This window comes from Haematobia irritans, chromosome 2, assembly GCF_050003625.1.
Source record: "Haematobia irritans isolate KBUSLIRL chromosome 2, ASM5000362v1, whole genome shotgun sequence".
NCBI classification, from domain to species: Eukaryota; Metazoa; Arthropoda; class Insecta; order Diptera; family Muscidae; genus Haematobia; species Haematobia irritans.
In genome coordinates this window covers 217,323,272-217,347,896 of record NC_134398.1, presented here as the reverse complement: position 1 = coordinate 217,347,896, position 24,625 = coordinate 217,323,272, and the positions used below count along the sequence as shown (strand labels likewise).

General features: G+C 33.1%; 5 protein-coding genes across 6 annotated transcripts; 2 read left to right on the top strand and 3 right to left on the bottom strand.

Moving 5' to 3' along the window:
- Positions 1-4,973: 4,973 nt before the first annotated feature.
- LOC142227102 (transcription initiation factor TFIID subunit 10-like) lies at positions 4,974-6,010 on the bottom strand. Its single transcript, XM_075297442.1, has 2 exons — positions 5,585-6,010; positions 4,974-5,145 (listed from the first exon to the last, which is right to left on the bottom strand). Exons 1-2 carry the CDS (start codon positions 5,885-5,887, stop codon positions 5,038-5,040), a joined length of 411 nt encoding a protein of 136 aa, XP_075153557.1. The 5' UTR covers positions 5,888-6,010; the 3' UTR covers positions 4,974-5,037.
- A 305-nt stretch (positions 6,011-6,315) lies between these two features.
- On the top strand, positions 6,316-6,986 carry Taf10b (TBP-associated factor 10b). 2 transcript variants are annotated; one of them, XM_075297441.1, is made up of 2 exons: positions 6,316-6,503; positions 6,566-6,986. In XM_075297441.1, the coding sequence occupies exons 1-2, from the start codon at positions 6,408-6,410 to the stop codon at positions 6,893-6,895; spliced, it is 426 nt and encodes a 141-aa protein (XP_075153556.1). In that variant the 5' UTR covers positions 6,316-6,407; the 3' UTR covers positions 6,896-6,986. The 2 variants fall into 2 exon arrangements, with proteins under 2 accessions (XP_075153556.1, XP_075153555.1); XM_075297440.1 differs by having other exon boundaries at positions 6,324-6,512.
- aph-1 (gamma-secretase subunit Aph-1) lies at positions 6,897-7,903 on the bottom strand. Its single transcript, XM_075297439.1, has 2 exons — positions 7,427-7,903; positions 6,897-7,373 (listed from the first exon to the last, which is right to left on the bottom strand). Exons 1-2 carry the CDS (start codon positions 7,820-7,822, stop codon positions 7,050-7,052), a joined length of 720 nt encoding a protein of 239 aa, XP_075153554.1. The 5' UTR covers positions 7,823-7,903; the 3' UTR covers positions 6,897-7,049.
- Positions 7,904-8,751: 848 nt separating this feature from the next.
- Positions 8,752-19,179, top strand: Tbcd (tubulin folding cofactor D). Its single transcript, XM_075297418.1, has 6 exons — positions 8,752-9,157; positions 9,228-11,143; positions 11,207-11,632; positions 11,694-11,816; positions 11,880-12,383; positions 18,648-19,179. The coding sequence occupies exons 1-6, from the start codon at positions 9,000-9,002 to the stop codon at positions 19,073-19,075; spliced, it is 3,555 nt and encodes a 1,184-aa protein (XP_075153533.1). The 5' UTR covers positions 8,752-8,999; the 3' UTR covers positions 19,076-19,179.
- Positions 19,180-19,469: 290 nt separating this feature from the next.
- On the bottom strand, positions 19,470-23,231 carry Tnpo-SR (transportin 3). The gene is made up of 5 exons (XM_075297419.1): positions 22,982-23,231; positions 21,831-22,919; positions 21,590-21,756; positions 20,158-21,522; positions 19,470-20,083 (listed from the first exon to the last, which is right to left on the bottom strand). Exons 1-5 carry the CDS (start codon positions 23,099-23,101, stop codon positions 20,023-20,025), a joined length of 2,802 nt encoding a protein of 933 aa, XP_075153534.1. The 5' UTR covers positions 23,102-23,231; the 3' UTR covers positions 19,470-20,022.
- Positions 23,232-24,625: the final 1,394 nt, after the last annotated feature.

The window sequence follows — 24,625 nt, the reverse complement described above, 5'->3', positions numbered from 1 at the left end:
AGAAAATTCTGTCAAAATTTTATTCCTAAGAAAATTCTGTCAAAATTTTATTTCTATAAAAAAATTTGTCAAAATTTTATTTCTATAGAAAATTTTCTCACAATTTTATTTCTATGAAAAATGTTCTCTAAATTTTATTTCTATAGACAATTTTGACAACATTTTATTTTTATAGAAAAATTTTATTGTATTTAATTTTTTATAGAATTTTTTTTTATTTATTTCTATAGAAAATTTTATTTTTATGGATTTTTTTTTAATTTTATTTTTATGGAAAAATTTCTACAGAAAATTTTCTCAAAATTTTATTTCTACAGAAAATTTTCTAAAAATTTTAGTTGTACAGAAAATTTTATTTCTATGGAAAATTTTCTCAACATTTTTTGTATAGACAATTTTCTCAAAATTTTATTTCTATGAAAAATGTTCTCAACAGTTTTTGTATAGAAAATTTTCTCAAACTTTTACTTTTAGAGAAAATTTTCTCAAAATTGTTCTTTTATAGAAAAGTTTGTCAAAATTTTATTTCTATAGAATTTTTGTCAAAATTTTATTTCTATAGAAATTTTTGTCAAAAGTTTATTTCTATGGCAAATGTTCTGTAAATTTCATTACTATAACATAGAAATTTTTGTCAAAATTTTATTTCTACAGAAAATTTTCTTAAAATGTTATTGCTATGGAAAATTTTCTCAACATTTTTTGTATAGAAAATTTTCTCAAAATTTTATTTCTGTGGAAAATTTTTTCAAAATTTTGTATATAGAAAATTTTCTCAAACTCTTATTTTTATAGAAAATTTTCTCAAAATTGTTCTTCTATAGAAAAGTTTGCCAAAATTTTATTTCTATACAATTTTTGTTAAAATTTTATTTCTATAGAAATGTTTGTCAAAATTTTATTTCTATGGCAAATGTTCTCTAAATTTCATTTCTATAGAAATTTTTGTCAAAATTTTATTTCTATAGAAATTTTGTCAAAATTTTATTTCTATAGAAAATTTTGTCAAATTTTATTTCTATAAATACTTTTGTCATAATGTTATTTCTATAGAAAATTTTCTCAAAATTTTATTTCTGTGAAAAATGTTTTCTAAATTTTATTTCTATAGACAATTTTGTCAACATTTTATTTTAATAGAAAAATTTTATTTTCTTAGAAAATTTTTCTCAAAATTTGTTTTCTATAGAAAATTTTTTTATTTATTTCTAAAGAAAATTGTATTTTTATGGAAATTTTTCTACAAAAAATTTTCTCAAAATTTTATTTCTACAGAAAATTTTCTTAAAATGATATTGATTTGGAAAATTTTCTCAACATATTTTGTATAGAAAATTTTTTCAAAATTTTATTTCTACAGCAAATTTTCGCAAAATTTTATTTCTGTGGAAAATTTTTTCAACATTTTTTGTATAGAAAATTTTCTCAAACTTTTATTTTTATAGAAAATTTTCTCAAACTTTTATTTTTATAGAAAATTTTCTCAAAATTATTCTTCTATAGAAAAGTTTGTCAACATTTTATTTCTATAGAATTTTTGTCAAAATTTTATTTCTATAGAAATGTTTGTCAAAATTTTATTTCTATGACAACTGTTCTCTAAATTTCATTTCTATAGAAATTTTTGTCAAAATTTTGTTTCTATAGAAAAATTTCTCAAAATTTTATTTATATAGAAAATTTTCTCAAAATTTGACTTCTATAGAAAATTTTGTCAAAATTTTATTTCTATAGAAATTTTGTCAAAATTTTATTTGTATAGAAAATGTTGTCAAAAGTTTATTTCTATGGAAAATGTTCTCTAAATTTTATTTCTATAGACAACTTTCTCAAAATTTTATTTGTACAGAAAATTTTTGTAGAAATTCTCTTTCTGAAAAAAGTGTTTGTCAAAATTTTATTTCCTTAGAACATTTTTCTCATAATTTTATTTCTATAAAAAATTTTGTCAACATTTATTTTCTATAAAAAAAATTCTCAAAATTTTATTTGTATGGAAAATTTTGTCAAAATTTTATTTCTATAGAAAATTTTCTCAAAAATTTATTTCTATAGAAAATTTTCTCAAAATTTTATTTCTATAGAAAATTTTCTCAAAATTTTATTTCCAAAGAAATGTTTGTCAAAATTTTTATTTCTATAAAAAAATTTCTATACAATACAAAATAAAATACAAAATTTCTGTACAAAAATACAAAATTTCTATACAATTGTATAGAAATTTTTCTCGCTATTTTATTTGTATAGAAATTTTTCTCAAAATTAGATTTAGGTAGAATTCTACCTATTGTGGCAATCGTGATTACACCAAGGTGGCTCCAAAGAATTGAAATTTATGTTTATGACGGTGCAATTGTTTTACGCTGCACTTTATGTTCTGTGTTCTATGATCATTATCAGCACTAGCCAAATATACGAAACACTTTCAAAGGTAAATAAACTAAATCAATCAATTATTTCTTAAAGCTTTTCAATATTGATCATAATCATTCATGATAATCCATTCTTTGCCGATATGACTGGCACTTGATAGATTTATGAAATATTATAATAATATTTGCCAAATTTTAAAAAGAACCGTTAACAAACCAATAAACATATATAAATACACGCAAAGCAATTTGTTAGTAAGCTCTCCAGAATAATCTGCTAGAAGAACAGAGTCTGACGAAAAAGGGAAAGCAGCATAAATTGCCGAAATAGCAAACATTGTCTGCTATTGTTACACCTGAATACCCTTAAACATGTTTTAGTTTGCCAATATTAAGAATATGTTTTGTATTTTCTCAAAAATCTAAATATTTCTCAAACTATGCCATAACAGCAAACAAAATTGCTGATCGTATGTAAGAGCTTGTTGGTTCATGAGTAATATTGTAGAATCTAAGGTTTTTACAAATTATTGTCCGCTAGACCATACAGCACAAACATATAACAGCAAAGACCGACTGTTTTAAGTCTAATAGACTTAGACTTAACGAATTTATTTATTATGTATCATAATGGAATACCCTCCATGCAATTTTAAGATCTCTGATAATCTGCCTATGCCATTTAGATTAACTCTAAAATACAACTGCTAAAATGTTTCCTTAAATTATATAATGGAAATAAAATGATATGAAAGCTATACCCTGACCACATAATGATATAGGGTTTTTGCATAGTTTCTGTATCAAATATCATGAAGATTGAATACAAATTACGATCTGCATCTTGGTAAACCACAAACACATGGATAGTCATGCTAGATCGACTAGATAGATAAACAACTCAATGAATATTGAAATGCATTTATTTGTACAATATATGAAAACAACTCAATATTGTAATAAAAATTAAAAAAAAAATCCAAGATAAATAGGTAATGTCTGCGAAACAGATGACTCTAATTTCTTTAATGTTCTCTTTGCCTATTTCGATTTTTTGATGATTTATCAGCATAAGAAAAGCCTCATCATATCCTTTCCCTTTCAAATCTAATTCGTCTTCGATTTAGAGTTTGATTTGGCGATTTGGTCGCTATAGTCGATAAGTCGATTTCGACAAACATCAAAAGCCAATTTAACTAGACTCAAAAAATCAAAAGCCAATTAAGAGATTTTAATATTTTCCTTAGCGACATACTTTTTACAAACACAAAATTAATTGATCCTATTAATTTTTTAATTGAAATGTCTTCAATCACGAAAATGATAGTATCAATCAAAGTTTTAAAAAAATACTGATTAAAAAATTAATTGATTTCATTCGCAAATTTCAATTAATTTTTTAATTGATTCAATTAAATTTTTAAATGATTTTGATTTCAAAATTCAATTGTTTTTAATAAAAATGTAACACCTTCTATAATTATTTTTAATCACTTTTTAGTTTGATTAAACAATTTAATGTTTTAAATATATTTTTAATTAAAATTAAAAAAAAACTCCATAATATTTAAACTACACTCATAGAAAAAAGTCTGCTAAAAACAGCAGTCGATGTCTGCTGTTATATTTTCGTACTTCAGGGCCAAATGAACAACAATTTATAAAATTTTTAGGTTATAAATTTTTACCCAAAGCATATTTAAGAACCAAAAGTAGTTTTTGGTATATTTTTGCACTGCAATATACTTACAAGCTCCTAAATACGATCAGCAAACATTTTGTTTGCTGTTATGCCTCACTTCGATAAATATTCAGATTTTTGGTCAAATACTATAGATATTCATAAAATATTGTTTTAATTATGTTAGGATAGCTCTTAAGTTGACATTTTTATTTGCTTTAGCCAAAACAAAAAATGTTTTAGTGTAATCGAGCTTCAAAAATAGCAGGAAATGTTTGCTATTTCAGCAAACACCGACTGCTGTCCCTTTTTCAGCAGACTTTCTGCTGTTTTAGCAGATTTTTCTGCTGTCCCTACTAACAAATTTCTTTGGGTGTAACTAATTCTTCCGTGTTTGATTAAAAAGTTAATTGTATCAATTAATTATTTAAATGAAAATTTAAACATTTCAATCATTGACTTAATGTTTCTAGTTTAATTAAAAGTTTAAAAAAAAATCAACTCTTAATCATATTATTTAGGAATATTTTGGTGATGTTTTTCTGTGCACCCATGACTTCTCCATTATTTTTCACTTCAATTTTGATAGTCAACCATGTTCCCATATTCGAAAACGCAAAATTTTTAATTGGCAATATTTTCTTTGACGTAAATCATATAAACAAAAATTGCAGCAAAATATTTTTCTCTTTAAAGCTTCTCATTAAATTTGAAATCGGATTGAAGTCCGAGAGTATGTTAGGTTAGGTAAGGTGGCAGCCAGATGTATCTGGCTCACTTAGACTATTCAGTCCATTGTTCATTGAAAAACAAATTCTTGGGTTTTACGATTCCGAATATCGAAACACGTGGGAATATCTTTTTGGAATTCGAATTGCGTATTTTTTTATATATAGTATATAAAAAGAAATAAAATTAAATTCGTTTTATTACGTTGTATTTAATGAAATTCGATTTTTTCTATTTAAGAACTAAATTATAATATTAAACAAAATATTGAGGTTTGCGCATAGTAATACCATGGTCAGCCAATGCCGGAGTCAAATCTTCTATGGCAAGTGTATATTTGCGATCTTTAATAGATTTTTTATCCTGAAAATGAAAAGATTTAAAATTTACATTATTTGTAGTAAAATAGATGAATGATGTGTATGAAAATAAAAATTATGTGAAACTCAAGAAAGCGGAAAATGAATTCCCACAAAGTGCCTTTCCTGTGTTCCTCCCTCAAATAAGTCCCAAACTGAAACCAGCTCACAAACACCCACATACGTTGACTAAACATTTTCTCCTCTTTCATTTTGACTGATATCGAAAATTAGGAAGTAAAAAAATTGGAATGCCATGTATAAAATATGAAGATGAGGCCTGAACGCAAGAGATCAGATGGCTAACCAGATGAAAATTTTGACTTCCCGACGTTCAAGAAGTAAACAGGGAAACCATTCGATATTAAATACCTGGACTGACAAGTGTATGATATATGATACCCTCTTAAGTAATTTTAGGATTAAAACTTTACTTATTTTACCTTGTTTGATCCATGACCTCCTGAATGTTGACTATTGCTTCGAGTTTTACAATGCTGAAGGGCATCGTTTGCAACATCCGATATGAATTTTTGTGCTGTCACTGCTATGATTCGTACTATACGAGGATCTACAGTTTCAAATCCCGCCATTTGCAAGTACTTTTCAGCAACAGCGTCAGGAACCGTCGGTGTGTAATCCTCTAAATGTTGCAATAATTCACCCAAAGCTTCGCCTGGAGCAGACTCCAAACCCTCTAAGGCAAATTCACTAGAGTCCACTTCATCATCATTACTGACAACCATGTTTGGAATAAATTTAATACTTTTTTCGAATATCCTTTTGGTTGTTGTCCAGAAAAATACTTTGTGTGGACAATTGTTTTTTTATTTCGGAGACGAAACAAAACAAATGAAGTTATTATCTAACGTAATGTATTTGCTATACGTTACCATCCATCAGTTATACTAATCTGACGTTTCTGACTACTACTTGAACACATACTTTGCAATTGCGGTCGACGAACTTTGTGTTTGTCGATATATGCGACAGCAACATAATCTATTAAATATAGCTAACTATTTTACTTTTAACCTAATCGTTCAAATACTTATCGCTCATGATCATTCCATATTGCAATCATTTTGTGCAAACCTTTCCAAAAAATATTCTTTGAATCTCAACAATTGTTGGTGTGCCGTGTGATAGCCCCTTTTGTCTTGACGGCACGTTACTTGTGATTAGTGTACGAGGCATGTCAGCTGATTTCAGAACTCGAGTAAATTGCAGACATCTTTATCTGGATTGCATTTACATACAACAAAGATGATTGGTACAAACTTTGGAATTTTTCGTCCAGCAAATGCAGGTTCTGCAACAAACGGCGCCGGTCAAGCACTATCTGGACCAACAGCTAATCCGGTACAAGAGGTAAGAAATATAAAAGGGAAATTATTACTTACCATTATAGTGATACATTATAGGGGTCCCAACTGAGTGACTTTCTGCTGCAATTGGAAGACTACGTTCCAACCGTCCCAGATCCTGTTACCGCATTTTATTTGAACTCGGCTGGATTCGATTCCAATGATCCAAGAATTGTACGACTTATATCAGTGGCTACACAAAAATTCATTTCGGATGTTGCTAATGATGCTCTTCAACACTGTAAGACACGCACCAGTAATCAACAAAATGGTTCGTCAAAAATGATAAAACCTAAGGATCGCAAATATACATTAACCATGGAAGATTTAGCTCCTGCTTTAGCTGATTATGGTATCACTGTCCGAAAATCACAATATTTTCCTTAAATTTGTGTATATCTATTAGTTTATTTTTACATGAAGTATAAAGTATATTTTTAGAAAATTAATACAATAAAAATAAGTATCGAATAACGAATTATGTCTTTATGTTGTTTTATCTCTAATATTGGAGTAAACGAGAATATGAATGTTAGTTAATTTATTGGCACGATATAAATCGTTTAAATGATCTTCCAGTTCCACCTGCCACTCTATAAGCCAAACCGGCGGTGATCACAGTAACTATTAAATTTATTGATAGAGAAGCAGCATAAAGTTGTTGAGCATTGAGTAGAGTAATAAGGCTAACGAATAAATGGGAGCCAACTACATAAGAGACGTGTAGGTAATTCGTGGTATCAAATGCATTGAAAAATATCACGCTCCAGAATATGTGAAGGAGGCAAATGGACAAAGCTTGGGTGGCAGATACCATAAAGAAGCTCTCGGTTCCACCATTCAAACCCAATGTACCGGGTCCGGTCTGAAAGAGCAAATCATATTAATACTGAAAACTTGTAAAAGAAAACAACTTACCAAATCTGCTAACACATTGACCAAAGCAAACATTGCTGATATAACTCCAAATCCGAAACCCGATACATATGCCAAAATATGTTTATTTTCTATGAGGCGTCGATCATCTGCTACAGCTTCCAGGCCTTCTTCAAATTTTCTTAATAGTAAATAAAGCAAGTAGCGGAAATATTCTTGAAACAAAACTGAAAATACTGTTCCAAATGCTAATACACTTCTTAGCGGCACCACCGAATACCACAATAAGGAAGATGTAAGCAACGATAGCAGCCAGAAGAATGCAGCTACGACAAGAATTATAACACGAATTGGATTCTTTGCTATTGTGAATACAAACAATGAAAACGGTGGCCCAAAAGCTATCAAAGAGCATCCAAAAAATTCTGGTAATGTCATGATTGAATTATATTTTTGTGTCCACTAACACTTTGTTTTCCCACAACACCACCACAGCGATTAGTCAATAATGTAAGAAGCTGCTACAGCTGTTTTGTTTTCCTACACATACAATTTCAATCCAAGTCACAACTTAAGATTAATCGTCCAAATGGGCAATAAAAACAATGAAATCATTTGAAGACTGTTGTAAAGGGAATATGTTTTTTTACTAAAATAATGGACATTAAAGCTCTTGCGAAAAATCCTGATGCATGCCAAAAATACAGTTTTGCCATACATTTATTATGGGGACAAAATGTAAACAATCGATAACAACGCCTCCAGAAACTTATCTTCCATCACTGACATATGAAACTTCAACAGTGTTGCCCCCAAATTTAGAGATTTTTTTCCACTTTTGAGGGGATTTGAAGAAAAAAGAACCCGGGAGTTCAAACCAGGTACCTTCCTATAAGCAAGTATGCATGAGTATTACTGCCCTTTTTCACATGCTTCTTTTGAAAGGGCATTTTCAATGTTCGAAATATTTACAAACAAATTAAGAAATCGTATGCTAACTTCAATATTGACAGCCTTTTTGGAGTTAAATATTCCTTGAATGAAATGATGAAATTATTTACTTCCAACAATTTGCAGAAGATTTAGAAATTTTGGACTATTTTTGGCGAGTAATGCATATATTTACTGATTTTTATTTGTTTTACTTTTCTACATTATAAACCTAATTTTCGCTTATTAATTATTAATCATTTCATTTAAAAAGTTTAATTAATCAATTTGATTAAAAAGTCTTAAATTGTGTATGTGTATCAATACAGGATTTATTTTTTGCATTCCTCCAATTTTTTGGGGGTTTTTGAAAAAAAAACTAGAACAATTTAGGGTAAGGTTTACAAATCACCTGGCAACCCTGAACTTCAATTTCCAAATATAAGCTTAGCAGATGAGTAAGAGCTTCAAACAATAGGAATTTGTTAAGACCGGCTGTCCGGAAAATTCAAAAAAACAAAATTTTATAAGTGTAATAGGGACGAATCGGATTAGGAGCGCGATTGGGGCAAGAAAAACGTCATTCTGCTAGCTCAAACGAGTACCGAATTCCTTCTTAAAGAAAAAAAATAGTCAGCTTGTTACAAAGGTTCTCGCCTCCGTCTTCCAACACCACTTTATCAAAATGCAGTGCGAAGACATCAAAGATGAAGATGGCCCATCCAATACATTGGAACATTTTACAGAATTTGAGCAGGTACTACAAATGATTGATGGGATAAAGGCTACCGATGCTGTAGGATTTGAAAAAGACTTCGAACAGTATACTGAAGTCCTTTCGAGGTATGTATGCAATCGATTTTTTTTCTGAAGGCCAATTCTAAACCTGTCAATTTATCGTAAACAAAAAAAGATATCAAGAACAACCTCATTTGCTGGATCCACATTTGGAAGTGTTGCTGCAAAAACTGTTGGATAAAATACGAGATCGTAATTTGCCTGAAAATCAAATGCATGCAGCCTTTAAATATCTCTACATTATCTGCAAAGTGAGAACGTACAAGGTATTAGTCAAGTTTCTACCACATGAGCTGAGTGATCTTGAGTTTGCTTTGGATTTGTTGGAAAAACAAAACCCCAAGGAATTTAAGAATTGGGAAACTCGATATATGCTTCTACTATGGATGTCAATTTTAGTACTGAATCCATTCCACATGTCTCGGCTAGATGCCTACGCCGTCGACGGTTCTAGCAATGAATTAATAACCAACCATATCCAGAGCAAAACAAAAATGGAACGTATTTTCGACTTATGCAAACTATATACTTCTTCCAATGATACCTGTAGCAATATGTCGGCATATTTGGCTGCGAAATATTTTATTCGTGCCGATATTAAGGATTTGTATTTGGAGAGATTTTTTGATTGGGTTATATCACAACACCAATCGGGAACAGTCGAAATTAAATTTGGACAACTTGCTGCTGTGGCTGCCATATTGAAGCACGGAAAACGGGAAGATCTCTTGCCCTATGCAGACAAGCTTCTACAATGGATCGTTAGTTGCCAATATAAGGACGGGTCAGACTTTTTAAAATACAAGTCATACATAAAAATTATACAGAGAATCGGATTGATTTATCTGAAACCTCGCATTGCCTCCTGGCGTTATAAAAGAGGGACACGTTCTTTGGCAACAAATCTACAGAGTCAAAATGTGAACAATCCAGTAAATATTCTTTCCGAAACCCAACAACCCGAAGAGTCCGAAAATTCCGAAGATGAAATTGTGGTGCCTGATGCTATAGAAGAAGTCATAGAGGAGTTATTGCAAGCATTAAGAAGTGGTGGAAATGATATTCGTTGGTCGGCAGCGAAGGGTATTGGACGAGTAACAAATCGTCTTTCAAGAGAACTGGCTGACGAGGTCATAGGATCAGTCATTGATATATTAAATCCATTGGAACCTCATGAGGCCTGGCATGGTGCTTGTTTAGCTTTAGCCGAACTCGCTAAAAGAGGTCTCTTGTTGCCGTATCGTCTTAAGGAGCTGGTGCCCTTACTACTACAAGCCTTGTTCTATGACGAAATGAAGGGCTACATGTCCGTAGGTCAGCATATTCGTGATTCTGCTTGCTATATGTGTTGGGCTTTTGCTAGGGCCTACAATCCAGATGATTTTCAACCATTTGCCCAGGATGTATCATCGGGTCTTTTGACTGTGGCCATTTTCGATCGTGAAATCAATTGTCGACGTGCCGCCTCGGCCGCCTTCCAGGAGAGTGTAGGACGTTTAGGAAATTTTCCCCATGGCATTGAAATCTCCACAACTACTGACTTTTTTTCAGTGGGGCTAAGGCATAACACATACCTTAATATTAGTGATTTCGTAGCACAGTTTGAGGAATATCAAAAGCCTCTAATTGACCACTTAATTGAGCGAAAAGTAAATCATTGGGATCCAGCAATAAGGGAACTGACAGCCAAAGCATTAAATAAATTATCGCGTCGAGCACCGGAGTATATGTCCCAAGTGGTTTTAGACCAATTGTTTGTAAAAACCGATTCAATCGATATAAATACTCGGCACGGCAGTGTTCTGGCCTTGGGCGAAATAATACTGGCCCTACGCCAGTTGGAGGATGAACGAGAGCAAAAGACAAATTTGCTTTCCAACCAAACAATTTGTAATGTTAACGAATTGATATCGAAATTTTTACAACGTGATCTATTCCGCGGTATGAGTGGCGAAATGATGAAGCAGTGTTGTACCGATTTCATACGTAACTGTAGTACAGCAAATGTGTCCTGTACTCCCCAGTGTTTGGGTATGTATTTGGAGAAATATCCCTAAAAAAATTATTAAAAATTGTTTTATAATAATGATCTAGACTCGTGGCAAGATGTTATTGACAAATGTTTACTGCACAAAACTGCTCCGGTACGTGAGTCTGCTACTTTGGCCTTTTCAAAGTTATGCGAAGCCTATTACAATACACCAGAGAGAAGATCGACTAATGCTGAGATTGTCAAATTCTATTTGAAAGGCTCGGAAAATGATCAAGAAGAGAATATAAGAATGGGTTATATTAGTGCTTTGGGAGCCTTGCCAGTATTCATGATAGTTCCTCTTTTTGAAGACATTCTGGAGAATCTCATCAAACATTCCTTAACACCTTATCAAGCTATTTGTGAGGGAGAAACCATGAAGGAGCAAGAAATTCAAAGTACACAAAATTGGAGCGAAGCTCGTCGGGATAGTGTAAAGGCTTTGAGCAATGTGGTAAAGGTGGTGGGCTTTGAAAATAATGCCAGTGGTATGTTTTTCCATTCGACCTGTTAAAGCTATTGTACATAAACCAATGTTATATGTTTTAGTATCTTTTGGCAATATGAAGTATCTGACAAGAGTTATTGACTGCTATTTAAACGCTCTCGATGAATATACAATGGATAATCGTGGAGATATTGGTGCATGGGTTAGAGAAGCAGCTATGAGTGGTAAGAAATTATAGATTTCTCATAACATATACTGAATAACTAATGTCATTTGAATTTTTGAAGCCATCTTCGATCTTTTAAAACAATGTCCCAAGGACTTACTACAAGCGAAACATATTCACAATATTATCGTTGGTTTTATGCAACAAGCCGTTGAGAAGATTGATCGTACCCGTGGTCTAGCTGGCCGTCTCCTATGTCAAATTATTCACTCTGATCCTATCATACCTTATATCCATCGGCATGATAAATTAAAAGAAGTTTTTCCAGAAGATGCTACATCGGTTTTATGGCTTTTTGCTGATCACACATTCCCTTTGTTTTGTTCATTGTTGGAATTCCCTGAATACTCATCGCGAATTTTATTAGGTCTCAGTGCTAGTATTGGCCAACTAACGGAATCTTTAATCAAATATGCATCGGCTGCACTATTCCAGTTTTTGAGAAGTCACACTACAGAAATTGCAAGACTGTGTAAGGAAATCGTTTCGAATTTTGAGGGGAATCTATTGAATGAACGTGTAACCTACCCCATGTTGAACTTTTTGGATATTGTAATAGCTTCAGGTAATATTTGTTATTGTTTATGCATGCTTGCATGTACTTGTTCCATTTTATATGCATTCAAATATTTCGAATCCTACAAGGTGTATGACCACCGTCAATCAATATCGTGAAATTCTTAATCGTTCAAAATCAAAAACAAATTTCGAGTTGACATTGCAAAGAAATATTTTCTTTACAAATGGGACCAAATTTTTGCTATAACATGAATATAAAACGTTGTCCATCACCCATATTCCGATATTCACTTCAATTTCACTTCCACTATTCACGTCAAATCCACGAATGTGAAAATTTGGTGTTCTTAATTCCACGTTCTTTTTTGAACTTTTCTTTAACCAGCTGGGTTGCACAAATCACACAAAAATTCACTAAAGCGGAAATCAAAATAAGTGGAATCAATAGACTTATTATAATTTATTATTTTTTTTAATTAAAAATGACGCAGTTTTAATAAAACTCATATACTAAATATAAAACATTTCAAATTTTTTACGCGAGTACTTTTTTTAACCGGAAATACACCCATCTTGGACGTAATTCAACTATCACCAAGACTTTTGCAAGTGAATTGATTTCACGAAAATTCCGGTGAAAGTGGATTGTAGGACACGAAAATCGTGGAATTGATTCACATTCACCTGGAAGTGGATTTGGGAACATGGGCACATATTCAACTTTCTGGGTTTCAAGAATGTTGCAATTGCCTGAACTCTTGAAACTTGAAATTGAAACTTAGCATTTATTAATGCAAATCGTCCACATTTTTATACATGCTCACCCTGCTCTGGTTTACCGGTGCGTAACACGCAAAATTTTCTTCTCGCCATGTAATTCAAACTATGAAGATTTATTATTCAAAAATTTCAAACGATATTCTGACCTACCAACATTTTAATTCGGAAAAAGTTTACAAAAAACGGGTTTTTGGCCAAATAAAATTGCGTTTTTCGAATTCATAAACTAGAACAGGGAATATCCCATTAGCGTAGCTAGGACAACTTTTCTAGGGGGGACTAGAGCCCCCCTTGGGAAAAAATTAATAGACTGAAGTTATAGGTTCAATTAATGTTTAATTTTATAAAAGTGAATACAAAATTAGACTTCATCATAACTAGACAATTAATTTATAAAAATACACAATTAAAAGAAGTTCCACACTCTTTCCCGCCAAAAAAAATGGGTGTTGTTTTAAAGGCACAACTTTAAAAGCACTTCCAAAAATGTCTTCACAAAGAAGTTAATTTAACTTCGCAGGAAGTTTCTTTAATTCAATTTTTTATAACGCGTTTTTTTCGTATTTTAATGGGGGTTTTTTTAATAGGTTAAAAAAGAGTAAGAGTTTATAAAATGGTACAAATTGTTCAAATTTTGCGTTCAATTAATCTTCTTCGCAGGAAGTTTCTTTAATTCAATTTTTTATAACGCGTTTTTTCGTATTTTTAATGGATATTTTTTTAATAGGTTAAAAAAGAGTAAGAGTTTATAAAATGGTACAAATTGTTCAAATTTTGCGCAAAAATGCTAAATCCATTCTAGAAAATTTTAATATTTTAATAATTTTTGGAAACATTCGGTGTCATATGTTTCAGACAAGCGTTATTTATAATGCATTAAAAATCATATAAAAAAAATTTATTCGGAAAATATTACAAATTTTTTTTATTCATCTTACAAGAACTAACTTACAATGTTAAAAAATAAAATTATGTATCGCCATCGGCTACTGCTACCTCAAAGCAAAGTCGTAAATAGGTTTTCAAATTCTTGGGGAGGGTCTTAAATTTTTCTGGGGGGTCTAAGCCCCGTCCCCAGAGGCCTTCCTATGCTTATAGAATATCCCATTTATTAACCGATCCCCAATCTGATGCAGCTTCCATCAATGGTATCATTGAAACATTTTTTGACCATTTCTTGATCCAGTGAAATCTCTCTTCAGCGGACACCGAAGGGACCATCGAAATGTGTCCGCCCTAGGGGGGTGTCCTTTCAAGAGACAACTGCAAAAATTAAATCAGTGCAGACATTTCATAATGCGACTGTTGATTAAATGATTATCTTACAATAAAAAACAAAGAATTCAAAAGGTTTTATTAATTAACAGAAAAAATAAAAAATTCATGTAAAGAAATAATATTTAACAATGTTTTTAGAATACATATTTATTTTATTTCAATAAATATTCATTCATTGTCGCTTGTCGTGTGTTGGTTTTAACAATATCTTGAAAATGAAGTGATGAAAGTATATTCATAGCCTCAATATCTCGTTTGTATTCGACAAACGCTTTAAGATCTCGTGTCTTATCCATAGCCTCTTTATATGTAGAGATGTTGCTTCTTATTTCTTGAAGATCTATTGGTTCACATTCCTCTGCAGAGTCGTCGGAAATTTCTTGCATCTCTGCAATTGTCTCGGTTAATGAATCCAGTTGATCCAACGCTGATCTTTCAAATACTAAATCCTCGTCAACTTGGTAAAAATCATTTAAGCTGTTTAAAGTACTGGATCCAAAAAAAACTCTTCTCTGAATTTCGGCAAGTACGTTTAGCGGCAACTCATCTTCATGCTCAAATTCACCATCAAGTGTTGTCTGATTATCCTCGCCATCCAACGTAAATCCCGCCTTACGAAAACAATTTTGAACTGTTTGAGGCGTAACTTGGTCCCATGCTTTTTTAGTAAAATAAACGGCATCCAATAAGTTAATTCGTTTCATTAAATCGTGGGATGAATCGGCCATTCCAATGTCTGGTTCGCACGAATGTATACTAACGAATGACAAATTCAGCTTAAAATGTTGTTAATGCGTTTGTGGCTGTATTATTTGGGGAATCCCGCACAATAGAATCAAATACCTGTCAGCGTAAGTTCAAGGGAGCAGATGTCCGCACAATAGAATTTTTTTGTCAAATAGCTGTCCGCGTCCGTTCAAGACAGCGTCCGCTCAAGGGAGAGTAGCTGCAATGTATTTCTTATGGAACCCTGCCGGGACCTAGCTACTGTGTCCGTCCAAAGGGGGTGTCCGCTCAAGGAAGTTGTTCGTTATGGGAGATACCACTGTATTTAGCATTAGAAGATCATATGTACAGTGAGCACCAATATGAAATAAAGTGTGAAACGATATGGAAAATATGAAATGAATTTCATTGTTTTATTTGTTTTACCTTAAGTTAAAGCTCGCATAATAAATAAATATATATTTACTTCATATGTTCCATATCGTTTCATAATTTATTTCATATTAGTGTAATACATTTTTTTTTGCTCATAGGAAAACATAACACAACGAACTGTTTATAACTGACGCCTGCCCTCTAAAAAGTTGGCATGAGAGTTGATATTTCACCTCTCCAATTTAAATTCAGTAATTTTTGTTGTTCACATATTCCCGCTTGTTTTTTGCCTGTTAATTGCGTGGAAGTGCAAACGGAATGTAAATGTTTCCGCAGATATTTAAACGCGTGATAAACTTAATAATTAGGTAAAAGGGTTGCCCCAGTGCAATGACACCCGGGAACCCGACATCTTCACAATGTAAGACCAATGCACTTGTCATCCCTATGTCCATCCTTTTGTTGTTTTGGAAATACAGTTTCTCTCAGTAATGCTGGCATTTCAGCTTATTTGTAATTTATGTCCAACATTGTATGAGACGCCGTTCAGACTTGACTATAAGTAGGAGGATCAGTAACCAATTCCCACTTTAGCTTTCTTTCATCCCGCAAATTTTTTCGTAGCTAAGAGATATATTCGAGGCACTTCCGGTGGCTTATCCATTAGCCAACACTAAGCAAAACGGAGATTAGTATTAATTTACCTGCGAACAACATAAACAGTGATGATAATGAGGTTCATTGAATCTATAACCACATCAACATGGCATTTGGGTTTACCAGAGGAATGGACGGACATGATCCATCTAAATCTGAATAAAGATAATTTTGAATATCTACTACATTTATAAACTTTTATATGAATTAGCGATTGAAAAAAACCCATTTTTATAGGAATTTTGATTTTTTGGGGGTTGTCACGAATTAAGGTCCTTTTCGCATATTTAAAATATAAAACTTTCAAGTTTTTAGGATTTTCATGGGACATTTGTTTTGTTTTTTAGGGAGGAGGCTCTAGGCCGCATATTTAAGAAGATGTGGCCAAAATAAGTTTTTTATATACAAATTTTGATTTTTTTGAGGATTTTTATTGAAATTTTAATTATTTTGGGGGTGGTTACGAATTAACCTGCTTTTCTCTCTAGGACGCATACCATATTTAAAGAGATATAATCAAACTATATTTTCCTATACAAAATTTATTTTTTTGAGGATTTTCATTGGATTTTTTTTTATGGAGGTCACGAAATAACGTTCTTTTTGCTCTAGGACGCATATTTAAAGAGATAGGGACAAAAAAAGATCTTTCATATAAAAATTTGAATTTATCGACGATTTCATTAAAATTTTGATTTTGTGGGAACGCTCACGAATTAATTTTAAAATTTCACTATATCCCGGCAAAAAACGCGTCGACAAAAAAGTAGTGAAAATGTTATTTTTGGATCCGAAGGTGGTGCAAAATTGGCGCAGAAGTGATGAATTTAACATGGGCTTGTCATAGGACGGATTTCCACCATTTCAACAGCCGTTGCGCTGAATTTCTAAAGTTGTGATTCGAATTCAGTGTTTTGGATGTGAATTAAAAAATTGTAATAATTTTTATATTTTCAAAAATTCGCAATTTCTAGATGGGGTTTAGTATTTTTTCGTCAAAATTGTAATAATCTAACAGGTTGGCTGATAAGTCCCCGGTCTGACATATAGATAGAGCGTCTTTTGTGAAGCAACTTTTGTTATTGTGAAAAAAATGGAAAAAGGAATTTCGTGTTTTGATAAAATACTGTTTTCTGAAGGGAAAAAATACGATGGAAGCAAAAACTTGGCTTGATAATGAGTTTCCGGACTCTACCCCAGGGAAATCAACAATAATTGATTGGTATGCAAAATTCAAGCGTGGTGAAATGAGCACGGAGGACGGTGAACGCAGTGGACGCTCGAAAGAGGTGGTTACCGACGAAAACATCAAAAAAATCAATAAAATGATTTTGAATGACCGTAAAATGAAGTTGATCGAGATAGCAGAGGCCATAAAGATATCAAAGGGACGTGTTGGTCATATCATTCATCAATATTTAGATATGCGGAAGCTCTGTGCAAAATGGGTGCCCGCGCGAGCTCACATTTGACCAAAAACAACGTGTTGATGATTCTGAGTGGTGTTTGCAGCTGTTAACTCGTAATACACCCGAGTTTTTCCGTCGATATGTGACAATGGATGAAACATGGCTCCATCACTACACTCCTGAGTCCAATCGACTGTCGGCTGAGTGGACAGCGACCGGTGAACCGTCTCCGAAGCGTGGAAAGACTCAAAAGTCTGCTGGCAAAGTAATGTCCTCTGTTTTTTGGGATGCGTATGGAATAATTTTTATCGATTATCTTGAGAAGGGAAAAACCATCGACAGTGACTATTATATGGCGTTATTGGAGCGTTTGAAGGTCGAAATCGCGTGTTGTTCCACCAAGACAACGCACCGTGCCACAAGTCATTGAGAACTTCATTGAAATTCATGAATTGGGCTTCGAATTGCTTCCCCACCGTATTCTCCAGATTTGGCCCACAGCGACTTTTTCTTGTTCTCAGACCTCAAAAGGATGCTCGCAGGGAAAAAATTTGGCTGCAATGAAGAGGTGATCGCCGAAACTGAGGCCTATTTTGAGGCAAAACCGAAGGAGTACTACCAAAATGGTATCAAAAAATTGGAAGGTCGTTACAATCGTTGTATCGCTCTTGAAGGGAACTATGTTGAATAATAAAAACTAATTTTGACAAAAAATGTGTTTTTCTTTGTTAGACCGGGGACTTATCAGCCAATCTGTAATACCATTTTATTAATTCGTACTCTGTTTTCAACCCATTTGAAACAAAACAAGTTAGAATTGCCCACTAAAAATATGAAGTAGTTCCTGTATAGTTAAAATAAAGAACATCTTAGGGAGGACATCTTTGGAAGTCCTTTTAAAGTTGTGCCATTGGAACAACTTCCAATTTTTTGCTGGGATCGTACTTCTTATAACAGCATGTATCGTAGAAGTGCTGCAGTATGCTGTTTAAATGTCCCATAATTCTAAACTCTATTCTTTACTGTAATAAATTCATTACTATATTAACCCAAATCTAATGTAATTTGCATTTCTTTTCCCCCAGGTACAATAAATTCTGTTCTCTTGGATGATACATCAACTTTTGCCGACGATATCTATCGTCTACTGAATTTAGAAATTAAAGGTCACAAAAAACTTTATAAATTGGTATCCAGTATTAATGTGTATTGCCAACTTGTACAAGTTCCACGATTATGTAAAAAAGTTCTTTCGAAAATGTCCGTATTTCTTGGTTTGACACATGTCCATATACGGAAGACGACAGCGACAAAACTTTATGAAGCATTAGCTTTGCATGGTGACATTTGTGAAATCAGTGAAGAGAATATGGATGAAGTACTGAATATTCTATCGGAAACCGATTGGGGTTTGCCCTTGGTTGAAGTTCGGCCCATACGCAATCAGTTGTGTGATTTAATGGGTATCAAAGCACCAATGTCGGCAGCATCCGTTAGTAATAGCACTCAATAATAATAACTCCATGTTAATACCGTTAAACGGAATTCTTTTGGCACAAAATATTCAAAATATGAGACACAATGAAAATAAATCCTAACCCCAGTATATTAACAAGAGATATTGTTATGCTTTTTTGGTTTTGTTTTTTTTTTTTTTGATTTTTTTTTCTCTCTTTCATATATGATAATATGAGTTCATATATGACTGGATCAAATGACACATGGGAAAGTAAGTGATATATAAATTGAAAATTCTTCATTTTGTTTACCCTTTCATTTCATTCGAGAGTTGTACTTACAAAAGTATTTATGGTTTTATTTTTAACATTTGTTTTTTTTTCTGTTTTAATATCAGTTTGTTTTTATTTGCAATGCCAATTTTGTATAACACATTCATATCGATTTAATTTGACTAATATTTAAAACTATGTATATGTCATTTTTAGAATTGCTTTGAGTGCAAAAAAAAATATGATTGTATGCAATTTATGACATAGGCATGAAATGAAAATTAAATAACAAGAAATAGATGGTTAGGCTTCACATTCAATTCTCTTTTTTTCTCGTTTTTTTTTTTGTTTCTTTTATGCGCTTGACTCTATTCTAAAACTTAAAAATAAGTCTGATTTACTTTCTTTAAAGAAAAGCAAACAAAATAATTTGTTACATTTTTTGTTAAGTGAAAAAAAAAATAAAGATTAATTTACAACTAAAAATTTACAGCTTACTATAAACAAAGAAAAATTGTGGCCCTCTATTATTCTGCTCTCTAGAGTCAAATCAAATAAATATAAGCTAAAAAATAAGTTTTTAAAATGTAGTTTGAGTACATCAGTATAACTATGCCAATCGTCGGGGGTTTGTCTCAGTATCAGCTTGTATTGTTGATGCTTTAATTTGTTTAAAAAAAAAAACACACACACAAAGATTTATTGAGTTTAGGGTTTTCTTAAATTAAATTTAACGATATAACCGGGTAAACGTCTTCAAAGCCAGTGTAACCGACTTAGTTGTAGATGATCTAGCAAATAGAAAAGAAACAAAACGATTTCAAATTAATCAAAATTAAGTGTTCTCCTACCTATGAAAACTTACTTCATAACAGATTCTTTGAATTCCATCAATTGTGCATCTGTGGCCGTGACATAACCTCCAGTATTTTTCTTTGGCAAACTCTGTAAAGCGGTTTGGAGAAATGCTTCCATTTGCTCTTGACTAATTACATCCTTTAGCTCTGTCAAAACTTCTGCCACATCGGGCAACATGTAGGAATGTAAACAAAACACCGAGGCTTGTATTAGATTAACAACTAAAGCTTCACCATTTTGTTTGGCTATCTCCTTAACGAGCGGTTTACATTCAGTCAGTTTATAGTTGTTACTGCGACCCCATTTCAAGAGATTACAAAAGAACTTCATTACCGAGGAGTTGGCTTCACGATGATCCAGCGTACATGCCAAGAGGGCACATTGAAATATGGGGGTTACCAGGGAACTTTGCAAAAATGGCAAAGGACAACAGTCTATGAATCTGGAGCACAAACGGAAGAAATCATCTACAGTGTCAGGATTATTTTTTAGACCATTTTCCACTTGCAACATTTTAAAGGTGGGTTCTATGAACGATTTCAACATCACCAACAGGACATTAATGCAGTCTTCTACTTTGGCAAACTCATCCACCAACACTGAACCCAAATATAGGAAGCAACTGTGGTGATGTAGGGCATACAGTGTCACCATTTGATGGATAAGTGGTTCAACCAACATGGAAGCTTGTTTTCGTACCATTCGTACACTATAACGTATTAGACGACAAGTACGTTCCATAACCCGAACATCCGTTTGATATTTATCCATAACTCGTGATATCAGAGGCCAGGCATCTGTTAGGATATTTAAAGTAGGGTGGATTTCACTGTCTGGCACATCGGGATTGGTGTGACGTATTACAGCACATGCACGATCAACCCAGTACGCTGGATCTGTGCGTTCACCTTTACATATCGACAAAGTGTTGGAACTCTCCACCATTATTGCCAGAGGTTGTAGTTGAAATGATATAATTTCTCTCATAGCCGTCTCTAATTGGCCTTTGGGTAATTTCGATAAAATCAGTGATATTCCTTTTAGTAGACCAATAGCAAGGTCATTGCTTATTTCAAAGCTATCTAAACTTCTAGCAATTTCCACCAATCCACTAATGTGAAAAACCATTTTTTGCCGGCAAGATGCACATATGGAAGTCAATGAAATGGCAGCAGCTCCTGCCAAACCACTCTTTTGTTGCAACGAATATAGTAGAAAATTTAAGACAGCTTGCAGGCTCTCCGAATGATTTTCTATCCAGTCACATAATTCTCCCAAAAGCATTATAGAAGTATAGCGGACCGCAATATGCGTATTTTCGGGTAAATTTAAAATTGCCTCCACAACCTTGGGTATCACTTCGTTTTCATCACTAAAAACAAAAACAGAAAAACTGTTAAGCCTACATTTTACTTCATTGGTCTTTACATGGAACTTACGGTATAATATTTTTCGCTACATTTTGCATTATAAATAAAGCAGATTCAATAGACTCCCAGGAACACCCTGGCTCTTGAAGTTTGTAAAACATTTGCTTAAAGCAATTTCCGGAACCCACTATGAATGCAACGTCTTTTATTAAATCTGAAACCTTTCGTCGAAAATCCTACAAAACAAAATTTATATGAATAAGAAAACCAAGATTCGGATAATTTCAAACGTATAGCGAATAGAACTTACATTAAATTCGTCGTTTTCATCTATGAGACCCTCTTGATCTGGATCCATTTGTGTCAAACGGAACAATGCTCCAAGCAATCTTTCTATGTGGGGTTTAAAATGTGATGTTAGTTTGTCATTGTTTCGCTGGAAGAGTTCTTCACTTAAACGATACCAGAGATTAAAGGTTATCTCAGCCACTTCGTAATCATAGTGGCCCACACATATTAAAACTAAATCCAAGCCCTTAGTTGAATAATGAGGTATATCTTCGTTCTCGAACATTTCGTAAAAAAATGCTTCACAAAGCACTGTAAATATTCGACAATAGTTCATCGTTTTGTCTATATCCTCCATTCCGACTGAGGTGTGATAAGCTGCCTCCAACATGCAAACGGCATTGAAAATTTGCATTTTTAATTGTGGATCTAAGATATCGCGCCCACTGTTTGCCTCTATACAGCTAAGTAGGGAACATATACATTCGGTCGAGGTATCATGTAGTTTTCTAGATGTACTCTCCATACTCAACAGACGGAAAACTTGTTGTGTGATGGGATTTTGGATAGATTGTTGCAATGAAATTGCATGTATTGCCACCCAAGCACCATAACAACGTAGGGTGGAGTTGGTAATTTTTTCTTGAACTCCATCGCTGTGTTGCATACACAAACAGAGAAAATCCAATACTTTCTGAGAAGCAGCATCCAATTGCTTGTGTATCTCTTCCCTGCGATTGGCACCCAACCGCAAGTATCGTGTATCTATTTCTTCCGGTATAAGAGTTAATATCTCCAAAAGCGGCCACACTGATTGCGGCTGTGTTGAAAGCATATCCAACAGGTCTATCACCGGCTGTTTCCATGTCGCCATTAACAAAGCTAAATCTGCTACGGCCAAGCACAATTGCGTCACTATGATTGAATCTGTTTCGTCAGTGATTTGTCCCACGTGGACGATTAGTGAATCCCTTAGAGATTCGTGTGAATTTATTGGTAATTCATTGAAGGAGTTCTGTATCTTGCTACGCATAGTCTGGGCAGCAAAGTAGCATGAATGTAGATCCCTCTTTTGTTGTAATAGTTCATCGGCGATTGTCCACGAATAGATCTGCAATAACACATTGTTCTACGTAAATTGTTATTAAAATGTTGGAAAAAATGTTAACTTGCCGATTTCTGAAACTCTTCCAGCCATTTGTTGGCCTTCTCCTTCTCTTCTGGGTTGGTATTGTGAAACAGTGTGCATATACCCTGATATACCAAATCAGCGGTGGGCGCCGTGTCCATCATTTTTTTTGTATGTGCTTAAGTTAATATTAATTTCAATTAAGTATGTGTTTTAGTAAATTCTACATAAAATTTTGCACGATAATAAATTCTGGAACTCTGATATTTTTTTGTTGATGCAGCTAATTGTCACTTTGACTTCTTCTCCGAGTTACTAACGTAACGTATCGATTGTAATGTATCCAATAACCACGATAGGCAAAGACAAGGTGGTAAGACAGCAGCAGCTGAATATATTTTCTTTCAGAAAACATATTTATCGGCTTTTAAGGAAAAAATGCACGTAAAAACGATAGTAACTCTTACAGAGTATAGTCATACATTTCTTATGGATAGCGGAAATTTATTTTGTATGCCAATAATACATTTTTGCCATGAATTTTGTTATTAGGGGATCATATGTTAACAGTCGATAAGAACGTTTCAAGGAATTATACATGTGAAAACAGCGCTATTGGCCTACAAACGAACATATCTGTGAGAGGTGCATAAAAAAGAGGAAAGAGAATATGATTGGTGATAGCCATACTAGTATTTCATTTGTTTTTTATTTTTTACAGTGACATATGATATGCTTGTGGGGTTTTACACAGGAAAAGACGGGGATATTACAAAAATATTTTGGTTGTCTGGCAGCATTGTTCGGCTTACATATGATACTTCTCAACACTTGTTTAAGGAGGCTTGTTTATCAAGGTTTTTTAAGTTACCCGCCACGGAAATCTTACGGGATGGATTTTTACACAAAATCCAATTTGTTTTTAAGGTAAGTTTTGTGTTATTTTATTTACATCGATTAGCGTAATAAACTGCATGACATCTTCATCGTTCTAAATCTTTTGCAATTATGCTTCCAACATCGCGTTTCTAATGCTTTTTGTAGTAAGGATTTTACAGAAGTATATTATTTATTTGCTCAGTGGGCACACTCACACACGCTTTTGAAACAAAAACACGAATTGACCAGTGTGAAATTTCAATAAAGAGATGTGATATTATGGTGCTACGTTTTTTTTCGGCCAAACGACTGCAGAGTTTGTTTCCCGCCCATAAAAGAAGGGGCACATAAAATACAAAAAGTTCATCTCTAGCAACTACGGGCAATTTTGCACTATCCCATGCATGTCCGATAACTACATAATTTAAAAAGCTAAGCTCAGTCCGGCTAAGCTCACACACACGTTTGAGACAAAGATACTGAGAAGTGATATTATGAGCTACGTATTTTCCAGCTGAACCACTGCTGAGATTATTTACGGCTGGCGAAATTCGGTCACATAAAAAACCAAAAAAGGACGTCTCTAACAACTACGGACAATTTTGCGTTGCCCTACGGGAAATGCATCAACCTCACGTCCGTTAAAAGACTAGTCCATGTGGTGACCATTCCCAGTTCTGGTCAAAACGTATGCCACTTTAATATGATTTTGTCGTTGTAAACCAACTTGAACAAGAGTTCAAGATTCCAATAAGATTTTAATATCAAGAGAGTATAGAATTCAATTAATCATAAATGAAAATTTAAAA

Bases quoted from the DNA above. Each gene is read 5' to 3' on its own strand.
- aph-1 (XM_075297439.1), bottom strand. From the start codon at position 7,822: ATGACATTACCAGAATTTTTTGGATGCTCTTTGATAGCTTTTGGGCCA. The intron at 7,374-7,426 runs GTAAGTTGTTTT...TTGCTCTTTCAG, and splicing joins TCAATGTGTTAGCAGATTTG to ACCGGACCCGGTACATTGGG.
- Tnpo-SR (XM_075297419.1), bottom strand. From the start codon at position 23,101: ATGATGGACACGGCGCCCACCGCTGATTTGGTATATCAGGGTATATGC. The intron at 21,523-21,589 runs GTAAGTTCCATG...TTTTGTTTTTAG, and splicing joins GTAGCGAAAAATATTATACC to TGATGAAAACGAAGTGATAC. The intron at 20,084-20,157 runs GTAAGTTTTCAT...TCTATTTGCTAG, and splicing joins TTCAAAGAATCTGTTATGAA to ATCATCTACAACTAAGTCGG.
- LOC142227102 (XM_075297442.1), bottom strand. From the start codon at position 5,887: ATGGTTGTCAGTAATGATGATGAAGTGGACTCTAGTGAATTTGCCTTA. The intron at 5,146-5,584 runs GTAAAATAAGTA...TTTCATTTTCAG, and splicing joins GAGGTCATGGATCAAACAAG to GATAAAAAATCTATTAAAGA.
- Tbcd (XM_075297418.1), top strand. From the start codon at position 9,000: ATGCAGTGCGAAGACATCAAAGATGAAGATGGCCCATCCAATACATTG. The intron at 9,158-9,227 runs GTATGTATGCAA...AAACAAAAAAAG, and splicing joins TATACTGAAGTCCTTTCGAG to ATATCAAGAACAACCTCATT. The intron at 11,144-11,206 runs GTATGTATTTGG...ATAATGATCTAG, and splicing joins CTGTACTCCCCAGTGTTTGG to ACTCGTGGCAAGATGTTATT.
- Taf10b (XM_075297440.1), top strand. From the start codon at position 6,408: ATGATTGGTACAAACTTTGGAATTTTTCGTCCAGCAAATGCAGGTTCT. The intron at 6,513-6,565 runs GTAAGAAATATA...GATACATTATAG, and splicing joins CAGCTAATCCGGTACAAGAG to GGGTCCCAACTGAGTGACTT.